Here is a 13410-nt window from a genome sequence, read left to right on the forward strand (position 1 = left end):
CTCTCCCTATCCCACCCCTCCAGGCTGTCACAAAGCACCGAGCTAATATCCCTGTGCCTTGCGGCTGCTTCCCCCTAGCTATCTACCTTACTACGTTTGTTAGTGTGTATATGTCCATGACTCTCTCTCGCCCTGCCAAAGCTCACCCTTCCCCCTCCCCATATCCTCAAGTCCGTTCTCCAGTAGGTCTGCGTCTTTATTCCTGTCTTACCCCTAGGTTCTTCATGACATTTTTTTCCCCTTAAATTCCATATATATGCGTTAGCATACGGTATTTGTCTTTTTCTTTCTGACTTACTTCACTCTGTATGACAGACTCTAGGTCTATCCATCTCATTACAAATAGCTCAATTTCATTTCTTTTTAAGGCTGAGTAATATTCCATTGTATATATGTGCCACATCTTCTTTATCCATTCATCCGATGATGGGCACTTAGGTTGTTTCCATCTCCGGGCTATTGTAAATAGAGCTGCAATGAACATTTTGGTACATGACTCTTTTTGAATTTTGGTTTTCTCAGGGTATATGCCCCGTAGTGGGATTGCTGGGTCATATGGTAATTCTATTTGTAGTTTTTTAAGGAACCTCCATACTGTTCTCCATAGTGGCTGAACCAATTCACATTCCCACCAGCAGTGCAAGAGTGTTCCCTTTTCTCCACACCCTCTCCAGCATTTATTGTTTCTAGATTTTTTGATGATGGCCATTCTGACTGGTGTGAGATGATATCTCATTGTAGTTTTGATTTGCATTTCTCTAATGATTAATGATGTTGAGCATTCTTTCATGTGTTTGTTGGCATTCTGTATATCTTCTCTGGAGAAATGTCTATTTAGGTCTTCTGCCCATTTTTGGATTGGGTTGTTTGTTTGTTTGTTATTGAGCTGCATGAGCTGCTTGTAAATTTTGGAGATTAATCCTTTGTCAGTTGCTTCATTTGCAAATATTTTCTCCCATTCTGAGGGTTGTCTTTTGGTCTTGATTATGGTTTCCTTTGCTGTGCAAAAGCTTTGAAGTTTCATTAGGTCCCATTTGTTTATTTTTGTTTTTATTTCCATTACTCTAGGAGGTGGGTCAGAAAGGATCTTGCTGTGATTTATGTCATAGAGTGTTCTGCCTATGTTTTCCTCTAAGAGTTTGACAGTTTCTGGCCTTACATTTAGGTCTTTAATCCATTTTGAGCTTATTTTTGTGTATGGTGTTAGGGAGTGATCTAATCTCATACTTTTACATGTTCCTGTCCAGTTTTCCCAGCACCATTTATTGAAGAGGCTGTCCTTTCTCCACTGTACATTCCTGCCACCTTTATCAAAGATAAGGTGTCCATATGTGCGTGGGTTTATCGCTGGGCTTTCTATCCTGTTCCATTGATCTATATTTCTGTTTTTGTGCCAGTACCATACTGTCTTGATTACTGTAGCTTTGTAGTATAGTCTGAAGTCAGGGAGCCTGATTCCTCCAGCTCCTTTTTTCGTTCTCAAGATTGCTTTGGCTATTCGGGGTCTTTTGTGTTTCCATACAAATTGTGAAATTTTTTGTTCTAGTTCTGTGAAAAATGCCAGTGGTAGTTTGATAGGGATTGCATTGAATCTGTAGATTGCTTTGGGTAGTAGAGTCATTTTCACAATGTTGATTCTTCCCATCCAAGAACATGGTATATCTCTCCATCTATTTGTATCATCTTTAATTTCTTTCATCAGTGTCTTATAATTTTCTGCATACAGGTCTTTCGTCTCCTTAGGTAGGTTTATTCCTAGATATTTTATTCTTTTTGTTGCAATGGTAAATGGGAGTGTTTTCCTGATTTCACTTTCAGATTTTTCATCATTAGTATATAGGAATGCCAGAGATTTCTGTGCATTAACTTTGTATCCTGCTACTTTACCAAATTCATTGATTAGCTCTAGTAGTTTTCTGGTAGCATCTTTAGGATTCTCTATGTATAGTATCATGTCATCTGCAAACAGTGACAGCTTTACTTCTTCTTTTCCGATTTGGATTCCTTTTATTTCCTTTTCTTCCAAATTTCCCCTTTGTATAAGGACACCAGTCATATTGGAATAGAGCCCACCCTAACGGGCTCATTTTAATTTAGGTAAAGGCAGGCGAAGACGCTGTTTCCAAATAAGGTCACGTTCTGAGACACAGGGGTGGGTTAGGACTTCAACATGTGAATTTACGGAGGACACAATTCAACTTGTAACATCCTCTTTCAGGCCCAAGGGCTCTCCCTGAGGCTCCTCCTCTCGGATACATGCAAGGTCTGATTACGCCACCATCATGACAGGGACAGCCGCTCTGGGGCCCACCCGTGCCCTGTGCCTTCACCCCTGTGACGGGCACAGCCCTGCCCGCCAAGCTTGCGTGGTGAGACTAGACACTCTCGCTGCATTCCCCACGTGTTAAGTCCACTTAGTCCTTGTCAAAGCTGCCCTCTGAGTCCTGCAGACTCCCTCCCTGTAGAAGAGACCTAACTACCCCCACAGAGCCCTGGTCTCAGCCCCTCCCATGCTCACCAAGCCCTCACCTCTGAGGAGCTTCACCTGAGGCTCCTCTGCACACGGGCCCTGCACTAAGGCTTCCAGACACAGGCCGGCACTCTGGGTTAGCGCCACACACACCGAGGCTCCACATGTTGAGAGGAAGCCGGTTTCTTGAGGATGCTCGCTGTGTGTGTGGCAGGGGGCAGGGGTGGAAGCAGGGAGGAGGGGTGGTAAGTTTGCCTTCAGAGGACCAACCCCTTCACCTGAGTTGGCCCAACTGTGTGAGAGGCCCAGCGATGTCCACTGGGGTTTCCACTCTGTGGTAGCCCAGCTCCCCTCTCACATTTTACCCCAGCACTTGCCTGGCAGTTCCCCTTGAGGCTTCCCTTGGGTCACAGGTCCAGCTCTTTCCTCGGCACCTGCCCACTGCCCCAGTCCTGACGGCCCCTGCGGAGCCACTCTTGGTGTCAGGGCAGCTGCCCCCCTCAGACCTGACCTCAGCTTCCATTAAGCCTTCTCGTGTATGATGACCCCAACCTCCCAACTAGGTTGTCTCTAGTGCCAGAGGCCCAGGTGCTCCCACCAAGGCCTCCCAATGTGTCAGGCCCAAATAATCCTCCCTGCCCCATAGACCCACATTCTTTAGCCTGACCACTCACCCCAGGTTTTTCCTTTATGAAAAGACCTGCTTCATGAAAGAGCCACCTGTCACCACAGCCGCCATTTCTATAGAGCAGGCCTAGCTCTCTGTGGTCCCTTGACTTTCTTTGGAAGAAATCCAAATCCTTACTTTTCCTCATAATCCCTCCTGTTAGACACTCTGAACATCCTCGGCTGGGGTTCTCCTTTCCCTTCTTCAGGTAAATATTCCCATAAAGTTTTCAGTAACAGCATAAGCTACTCCTACCCAGGTCTCCTAGTCTGACAGGCTTAACTTATTCCACTAAAATTTCTCAGGAGATTGTAAAAACACAAGAACTTAGCAAAATGATGACATTGTTCCAAAATGTTAGACATCATCATTATTAGTATTTTTAACATGGCGCTTTGTTTGAAATTGTATCTGTTCCCACTGGAGCATCTACTACTAGTCTCCCTACAGAGCCCTTTCCCGGGAAAGTTAATGAGTCCACCTCTTAGGGGTCACGTCTGCCCTCTAGGCCCAACCTCTCCCTTTTTTTTTTTTTAATTAATTTTTATTGGAGTATAGTTGCTTTACAGTGTGTTGTGTTACTTTCTACTGTACAGCAAAGTGAATCAGCTATATATATATATATATATATGTATGTATATCCCCTCTTTTTTGGATTTCCTTCCCATTTAGGTCACCACAGAGCACTGAGTAGAGGTCCCTGTGCTATACAGTAGGTTCTCATTAGTTATCTATTTTATACATAGTGTGTCTATGTCAATACCAATCTCCCAATTCATCCCACTCCCCCTTTCCCCCCTTGGTATCAATACATTTGTTCTCTACATCTGTGTCTCTATTTCTACTTTGCAAATAAGTTCATCTGTATCACTTTTCTAGATTTCATATATAAGCAATATTATACGCTATTTGTTCTTCTCTTTCTGACTTACTTCACTCTGTATGACAGTCTCTAGTTCATCAACTTCTCCCTTTGAAGCTTCCTGTGGTGGAACGGGCTCTGAGACTTCTCTCCCTGTGAAAGCAGTCCTGGTACCCTCACTTCAGGGTCTCTCTTTGTGAGAAGCCCAGCTCCTTCCACTGGAGACAATTCCTGTAAGAAAGACCCAGCTTCTCTCCTCCAGGCTGCTTCTGGTTTCTCATGAGGCCTCGGTCTTCAGGCTCCTCCCCATCATTGGGTCCCCCTGTTCCCACCGAGGCTTCTCTTTAAAAGCCCAGCTCGGACTTCCCTGGTGGCGCAGTGGTTAAGAATCCACCTGCCAATGCAGGGGACATGGGTTTGAGCCCTGGTCCAGGAAGATCCACATGCCACGGAGCAGCTAAGCTGGTGCACCACAACTACTGAGCCTGCGCTCTAGAGCCCGCGAGCCACAACTACTGAAGCCCATGTGCCTAGAACCCCATGCTCCGCAACAAGAGAAGCCACCGCAATGAGAAGCCCGCTCACTGCAACGAAGAGTAGCCCCCATTCGCCTCAGCTAGAGAAAGCCTGCACACAGCAACGAAGACCCAACGCAGCCAAAAATAAATAAATAAATAAATGAAATATTTTACCAAAAAAAAACCCACAAGCCCAATTCATCCATTCAGTCACCTCCCTGAGCTACAGGCTCCCTACTTCTACTAAGACTTTATTTGCCAGGTTGTCCAAACCCTCTGCTGCTAACAGAGCCATGTTCCCTTTGGCTGACCAGCCCACCCACTCTCTCTAGAACTGCTCGCTTTTTCAACACAGCCAACTACTTGATGATGTCCAGTGAAACCTGCCCAGTTCTTCCCACAGAGACCTCCCTGCACGGTACTGAAAGGAAATACATAATAGCCACCATCACAGAGGGAGAACTTCAGCAATGGCACTCTCGTGATGACTGTCATTCGTGTTGTTATTGCACGTGATGAGTGCTCCGGCTTGCATGGAGCATTCACTGGGTCTCAGCTACCCCCCCTGAGAATTTCCACTATTGGAATGCTCCCTCTACTCCCATGGCTGACTTTCTGTCTGGTGAGCCCAGTTACTGTCCAGTTAAGTGAAGGCTCTGCTCTGTGACATGCTTAGCAAATCCCTCAACGACTTCTCGTGGTGGGCCAGGACTCAGCCGCTCCCATTAAGGAGTGTGAGGCAGGCACACTCAGACTCAGGGAAGCAACTTCCTTGTTCTTTAGAGGGACTTTTACCCCAGCTATTCTGTCCTTTGCCGCAGGTTTGGCTTCCTCCCACCCCATTTCTTCCCTCCTGATGGGCTCTTATTTCTCAGAGTTAGAAGGGCCCCACTCATGTCCTCACCTGACCACTTCCTGTGTTTGTGACCTTGGTGGTTGAATGAGATCAGCAACAGGAAAGAGCGGAGGTGAATGCTGAGCCCCAGTGAGGTGCTCAAAGAATAATGGTTCACAAACGTGAAATAGATAGCTAGTAGGAAGCAGCTGCATCGCACGGGGAGATCAACTCGGTGCTTGTGACCACCTAGAGGGGTGGGATAGGGAGGGTGGGAGGGAGATGCAAGAGGGAGGGGATATATATGTACGAATAGCTGATTCACCTTGTTATACAGCAGAAACTAACACAACATTGTAAAGCAATTATACTCCAGTAAAGATGTTTAAAAAAAAAAAAAGAAGAAGAATGGTTCAATCTAGCCTTGTCTTCCTTGGGTCCCCTATTCCCATGGAAACAATAATAACAGATAGCATTGATTACGTTCTCACCATGTGCCAGGACTGTGCAAAGAGCTGTGTATATTTGATCCTACTGGATTCTCACAATAACCATTTTCTAAATAAGAAAACAAAGGCATAGAGAACTTAAATAATTTGCCCAAAGCCAATAGCTAGAAAATGAGGAAGGCCCATCTGAGTCCATGTCTTGGTCCTCCACCACTATGCTAACTTCCTGGTATGCCTATATTCTGGTCAGGGAGAAAATGCCCAGAGAGGAGAAAGTAATCTTCTCTCGTGATCTTTTCCAGCCTATGAACTTCAAGAGTGCCCAGACCCCGAGCCCTTTGCGAATGGCATTGTGCGGGGAGCTGGCTACAATGTTGGGCAGTCGGTGACCTTCGAGTGCCTCCCAGGGTATCAACTGATGGGCCACCCTGTCCTCACATGTCAACACGGCACCAACCGGAACTGGGACCACCCCCTGCCCAGGTGTGAAGGTATGTCCCTCCCTCATCCCTGGTGATTCTTTTTAGGGACACTGATCCTGAGTAGTCCCAGCCTCCACGTGCCCGCCCCATGGGATCACCCATGCTGGGAGGTCCTGGCAAACTTTGTCCATCCTGTTTCCATAGAGATGAGACCAAGCCTATCCAGGAAGAGGGTCCTGGGACAGAGTTCTGGGCCAGCACTAGGGAGGACCTGGAAGAGATGTGGGTCGCAGCCAAAGGAATACATACTCAGCCCTTGGGAATAGCCAACCTTGTGGGTTAGATGTCCCCAGTCAGAAGGGAAGACACTGATATGCTGAGGGGTAGAGAGAGGTAATCATGGCACTTTCCTAAAGGGAGGAGAGAATAAAGCATCTTTCTAGGAAATTCTTGTTTTCTAGAAACACCTCCCAGCTTATTCTCCCTCTCCTACACGAGCCTAGAGAGATCTGAGTTGATGATATCAGGGAGCTAGAGGTGGCACTTTCCTGGGTCTTCATTAACCAGAACCAGGATGGAGAAGGACCAGGAGGTCATGCTGTCCCTACCCCTGTCTGCACACCTCAGTTCCATTTTCCTTCCTTTTCCTGGAGGAGAAGCTGGGATTTGTCTTGAAAGGGGAAAATATGGCAGGAGGACAGTATAGTCCAGGAGAAAACACCCCAGTTCCAGAATCAGACCGCCCTGGGCTTCATTCTGAACCACTTCACCTCTCTGACCTCCAGTTTCTTCCTTAGTACAATGGAGCTTCTCACCTCTGCTTCGTAAGAGCTGCGAGGGTCGCAAGATGGCTCATGTAAAGCACCCAGTGCAGTAACTGGCCCAGAAACGATGAGCTGGAAGTATTAACTCTCCATAGATAAAGAGACCTTGTTTGCACAACTGAGCTGTTCTGGTGTTGGAATATAAGATCATAATCTCTAAAACTATTCAACTTCCAGTTCGTTTTTCAGATTTTCAGAACCATCCTCGTGTATAACTAGTCCATCATCCTGGAATTGTTGGCTGGTCACCTGCTATATGACAAGCTTCATTGTGGACTTTTGTTCCCTTTTTACTCCTTTATATGGCATCACAGGAGAGAGGAACGAGCAGTGCTTCCTCCATTAGACATCTTGAGCCACAATCCCTTCTCCCTCCTAAGAAAGTTCTTCCCTTAGCTTCTTTTATTTATTTGTTTGTTTGTTTTGGGCTGCATTGGGTCTTCATTGCTGTGCACGGGCTTTCTCTAGTTGCGGTGAGCGGGGGCTACTCTTTGTTGCAGTGCATGGGCTTCTCATTAGGGTAGCTTCTCTTGTTGTGGAGCATGGGCTCTAGGTGCGTGGGCTTCAGTAGCTGTGGCATGTAGGCTCTAGAGCACAGGCTCAGCAGTTGGAGCGCACGGGCTTAGTTGCTCCGCGGCATGTGGGATCTTCCCGGACCAGGGCTCAAACCCGTGTCCCCTGCACTGGCAGGCGGATTCTTAATCACTGCACCACCAAGGAAGCCCTCTTCCCTTAGCTTCTTAGACGCCATCTTCTCTTGCTTTTCCAATTACCTTTCTGCCTGTGCTAACTTTTTGGTCATCTATTTCTTTGTCCCTTAAGTGTTGCTGTCCTTTGGATTTTTTTCCCAGACTGTCTTCTTTCCCTCACATCTCCACATGCCATCTGTATCTGCAACCTTTGTCTCTTTCCTGAATTCTTCACCTGTACATCCAATTCCTTACTGAATATCTTCTCCTATCCAGAGGCATCTAAATCCCAGCGTGTTCAAAATGGAAGTCATTGTCTTTCTGCCTTTACATTGAGATCCTCATCTAGTGAAGGGTGCCTCTAGTCCCCTGGTTATTCAGCCTTCAGTTTGGGCAGGCTCCCTCTCCCTTATCCGACCTAGTCACCAAGTCTTGCTAATTCTACATCCTAATTGCCCTTCAAATGCATCCACTTCTCTCTGTGTGCTGCCTCCACCTTAACCCAGGCCGCTTAGATGAGGCTCGTCACCGGGCGCCCAGCCTTCAGTCTGTGTCCCTCAATCCACCTTTCACAGCGTAGTGAGGATGAGCCTTTGAAGCCACTCGTGTACTCCAGACACTGCCCTGCTCAGAAGCTAGTAAGGCGTCCCCATCTCCCTTGGGGTAGCATCCAACCCCCTTGGGGTAGCACACGGTGTGCCTCAGGGCCTGGTCCCCACTTACCTCCCCCTGTTCTCCACTCTCTCAGACTTTACGCTCCAGCTCAGCTGAAATACTTTCCATTTCACCATGTGCCGTCCTCTCTGGCCCCTGGTTCTGAGCACATGCTGGCCCCTTCTTATAGAACATTGCTCTTCTCTCCTGCCTTACCTGTTTGGCCCTTGTCATCCGTCAGGTCTGAGTCTAAATGTGAATTCTGACAGGACTCCCTCACCCCCTCACAGGACCAGATGAGGGCCCCCCCCCTAAATGTTCTGTGGCATTCCATGTTGATGGCCTGCTCCACCCTGGGCTGGAGATGCCGGTACGCTTAGCTGTGTCCCAGGGCACTCACAGTCCCCTGGGACACACTCACAGATCAGAATCACGTGCCGTGGTATCCTTGCTGTCCTTTGCCTCCCCTGGCCATGCCTGGCACCAGATGGAGGTTCAGTACATGGAGGAGGGGTGGCATGCCCATGTGCACCAGCTTCAGGATGCGTTCACATTCGCAGGAACCCTGGCCGCCGCTTGGAGGCATTGGGACTCTTTCTTCTCAGCCTGGTCCGGCCCCATCCATATCTCTGTGTGATGACCCATGCCAACCAATACACTTATTATTCTGGACCAGGGTTTTTTTTGTTTTGGGTTTTTTTTTTTGCCCAGAACCTCTTTTTATTCTCCTCCATGGTGATTAAATCCAAATACCATGGAGACTTCCAGGACTCTTTATACCCCTGCCTAAAGCCTAGATCAGAGTAAGTCTAAGTGTAAGTTTGCTCTGGGGAGACAGAAAGATAGGGAGAGAGGCTCATGTCTATGTAGCAGATGCCTCCTCCGTGAGCTAGCACTGGCTGAGCATTTTACACGGAGCAGTTCATCTGATTGCCACCACGATCCTATGAGGAGCGAAGTCTTAGTCCCATCTTCTAGGTGAAGAAAGAGAGGCTACACTTATCTAGTCAATTATGTAGTCAATTAATGGTTTAGCCATAATTTGAACCCAACCATAGCCTCACCACAAGAATCCACAACTCTTAAGTCAAGACCAAAAGTCCGACTCCAAGAATCTCAGAATAAAAAGAGAAAGAAAGAGATACTATCATAATTTCTTACCTCTTCCCAAGAACAGTACTGAAGCCCTGACTCTAGTATTCCTAGGAAAGGAGAGGGGGTAGCTTTGATGTGTCCTTCCTTCTGGACAGGTCTCTTCCACAAGAAAGAGAAAGAGGGGGGGCAGGGGCTGAGGCAGGCCCACAGAGGACCTGCACTGAAGATGGAGGGCCACTAGAGCTGTGGTGTGTTGGGAACAGCAGGGAACGCCAGGCCTGGCCCTCCCTCAGCCCCATCTCCTCTCCCTATCCCGCCCAGCCTCATGGAGCAGGATGGTTCGTGCTGGGGGCTGGGACTGCATCAGGAAGTCATCTGAATTCTCAGGGGGGAGGTGATCTCCAGCACTCATCTGTGTGTGTATCCTCTCCCTGGCAGTGCCCTGTGGCGGGAACGTCACCTCTTTCAATGGCACTGTGTACTCCCCGGGCTTTCCCAGTCCCTACTCCAGCTCCCAGGACTGTGTCTGGCTGATCACCGTACCCATTGGTCACGGCATCCGCCTCAACATCAGCCTGCTACAGACGGAGCCCTCTGGAGACTTCATCACCGTCTGGTAGGACCAGCTGCCATGTCAGCAGCCAATGAGAAAAGGGCACTAACTGGGCTGTAAACTGGGTCACCCATCTATTTGTCCAGAATACCACGAGCAGAATGGTTTTAAATGGCTGTCAGGCTCTTGGGTCTCAAATAAACATAGTGGAATGATGACTCAGCTTCAGTTAGCCTTTTTGATTCCTTGGAGGGAAAGGAATGGCAAGACAGTGGTTCCCAACCTGGAGTCCTGCTGGGGGTCAAAGTACTAATGGGTGTGGGAATGGGAAAGGGCGTAGATGAGCTGACTTTTCTCAATATTTCCAGAGCCCAAACCAAAATTCTACATTTACCTAAGATAAGCTACCTGAACTAGTGAAAGAGCTTTGGAGTGGAATTCTGTGAAATCCCACTGGTCACGTCATGCTGAGCCAGTGCTGACCACAGAACTGTCCACAGTGAGAGAAATATTCCATATCTGTGAGGTCCAATATGGCAGCCACTCTACATGTAGCCATTGAGCACTTGAATGTGACTAGAGTGACTGAGGAGCTGATTTTTAAACTTTATTAAAATTTAAATAACTTAAAAGTAAATAGTCCCATGTAGCCTAGCGGTTACCAAACTGGACAGCTCAGCTCTGAGTTATATAGTTAGCATATCTTGAGTTAATTTTAAAATGGGAATATGAGTTATTAGTTGATAAGTGCAGTATCCTAGACAGCTTTTTTTCCAAACCACTGAATCTTTGGACAAAGATATAATTTAAAAATTTCTTTGTTTGGAGGTTCTGGGAGTCAGCAGAAAATAATGGGATTTCTTCTCAAAATTTCCAGGGCTGGATAACTGTCACCTGACTGCCCTGGATTGATTTCTCATTTAGTTTCCAGACAATAGCTAAGAACAAATGGGAGGGACTGGATAAGGTTCCAGGGAAGGCAACACAGGGATGTCTCTTTGCTCACTGAAGGCCTCTGACACACCAGGTGGAACAGGTAGGCATGGTGACCCGTGACATGCAGGACCTTCTTTCCTGTTGCAGGGATGGGCCACAGCAGACAGCCCCACAGCTCGGAACCTTCAGCCACAGCTTGGCCAAGAAGACAATGCACAGCTCATCCAACCAGGTCCTGCTCAAGTTCCACCGTGATGCAGCTGCGGGTGGGATCTTCGCCATAGCTTTCTCCGGTCAGTATGGAAGCCTGTGGGGGAGGGTGGGGGCGGGGAGTGCAGACTCTCAAGTGCTGGGCTTGACTCCTGGCTCCCGCATTTGCCAGCTGTGGGACTTGGAAGAGTAACATAGCTTCTCTGCCTTGGTCTCCTCAGGGTTATGAGAATTCATTGTGTAGGGTATGTGAGAGCTCCTAGCACCGGAGCTCTCTTCCTTCCCCTCCACACTAGTAGGGAGGAGAGGCCCGTGACGCTGATCCTTGGCACCAAGTTCAAGTTCAGAGGCAGCAGAGTGAGGCTTCTTTCTTATCCATCGTTCACACCAGCTCCCTGGCTGGGTTATCCCTTTACCTGTGCCCCACCCTGTCCCTCAGCACATTCTAGAGGGTTGTCCACTCCAAAGGAATCCAGGGCCTCTGTCGACTCCACAGGAACTACTGTGCCCAGACAAAATCAGGGAGAATTCAAGTAAAGGAGCATGAACAATTCAGGGTGCATCTGTCCTTATCGACAGCCTACTTTCTTCTAAAAGCCCAAGGTTATGGACCCAGGTATTTCCTCATTTTTGTAATAGTGGACACAGCATAGAAAAACTTACAAAAAGTTCTCCCAGCCATGAAATAACCCCCCTTGTTTACAATTTGCAGAACATTGCATCTATTTGGACTGGAAATCAGGAAGGCTTGACTTTATTCCTGGCTCCACCTCAAGTCAATGTCTGACCTTGTGTAGGTCTGTCCCCAGCTTGAGAGCTCAGTTTCTTCACCTGCGGAATGAGGGGCTTGGAGTTTGTGGCCTCTAAGAATTCTGTGAGGTAGTGAAGCAGCTATTATTACCCCCAATTTACAAATGAGGAAATGAGAGCCAAGGAAGGCAGGAGAGCCTGCCCAAAATTGCATGCCTATAATTGGGAGGAGAACCCAGTCCTTGTAGCTCTGCACTGACTGCTCCAGTGGGACCGCAGGGTGTTTCTGCCTCACACGTGCATTTATAGAAATATGAATGCATTCAGCCTTAAGTCCTTGGGAGAGTTAGTGATATCGAGACAGAAAGACAGAAACAACATTGTTGAGAGCATCCGCAGCTCCAGCCGCTGTCCCCAAGGAGCTTGGGCCCAGGTGAGCACGATATGGAGATGAGAAACCCACCATCTCAATCTGCCTTGGTACCCACACCCCTCATGTTGGGCACACCCCGTTAATGGGACCCAGGTCTTGAAGGCTATGTCATTCTGACTCCATGTGACTTGCCCATAGAGTGATAGAGTGTGGACTCCAGCGTCACACAGACTTGGGTTCAGATCTCTGCCACATATTAGCTATGTGACTGTGGGTCTGTCATTTACCTTTCTGAGCCTCGATTTCATTATCCACAAAATGGGAATCATATCAGTACCTAACCTCACAGAGTTAAATGAAATCATGCATGGGAATGCCTAGCTCTAGGCACAGAGTATAAAAGGTACTCAATAAATGGCAGTGTTAATAATTATCATGATCATCATTATTATTATATTTAGAGATTAACAGGATCCTTAAGAAATCACCTCAGTCCTAGGCCAGATCTCTGGTCCCTGCTCTTCAGCATTCACCTGCACCAGGACCAGGTGAAGGAGGCCCAGCCCTGCCCTGGGGCATCCTTGTTCCCGAGTTCTCCTGAGTAAGTCTGCCCAGGAGAGCGCTTGCTTCTGTGTGTGTCCTGGCCACTGTGCCCCTGATGCCCTCAGATGAGACATGAGACCCTCAGGTGCTTGCTCAGAACATGGTCCAAGGCCTCATTGACCAGAGAGCAGACATGGGCCTGGGCGAGAGGATCTACTGCTAGGCCCAGGCCAACGGGCTCGGGTGGGACAGGCTCTTTGCAAGGGGCCGAGTGAACAAGAAGGCACATTCCACCCACTCATAGGGCTTTTGATAAATTGTGGAATATAGCAATGTGTAAAAATTGTGTGTAACATACATGTGCCGTTTAAAGAAGAATAAGATGAACACCCATTGCTGAGCCTAAGAAAAAGAACACCAGTGCCTTGGAAGCCCCTGTGCACCGCCCCCAACACGTTCCCCCTGCCCGACCCCCAGAGTTAACCACGGTCCTGAATTTTCTGTTGACCATTCATTGCTTTACATTATAATTTTACTCCATAGGTGTATGTCTCCAAAAA

General features: G+C 47.8%; 1 protein-coding gene across 1 annotated transcript in view; it reads left to right on the forward strand.

The window, feature by feature from the left end:
* Positions 1 to 13410, forward strand: part of CSMD2 (CUB and Sushi multiple domains 2) — a 192550-nt gene that overhangs the window by 125159 nt on the left and 53981 nt on the right. Inside the window, exons 25-27 of the mRNA XM_089914073.1 lie at positions 6104 to 6292; positions 9924 to 10101; positions 11122 to 11267. Coding sequence (XP_089770199.1) covers positions 6104 to 6292; positions 9924 to 10101; positions 11122 to 11267 — 513 coding nt within the window. The remainder of the gene's footprint in view (positions 1 to 6103; positions 6293 to 9923; positions 10102 to 11121; positions 11268 to 13410) is intronic.

Source organism: Delphinapterus leucas, chromosome 1 (genome assembly GCF_059928025.1).
Source record: "Delphinapterus leucas isolate spDelLeu-1000000601 "Yukka" chromosome 1, BTC_Dleu_Yukka2, whole genome shotgun sequence".
In the NCBI taxonomy this organism is placed as follows: Eukaryota; Metazoa; Chordata; class Mammalia; order Artiodactyla; family Monodontidae; genus Delphinapterus; species Delphinapterus leucas.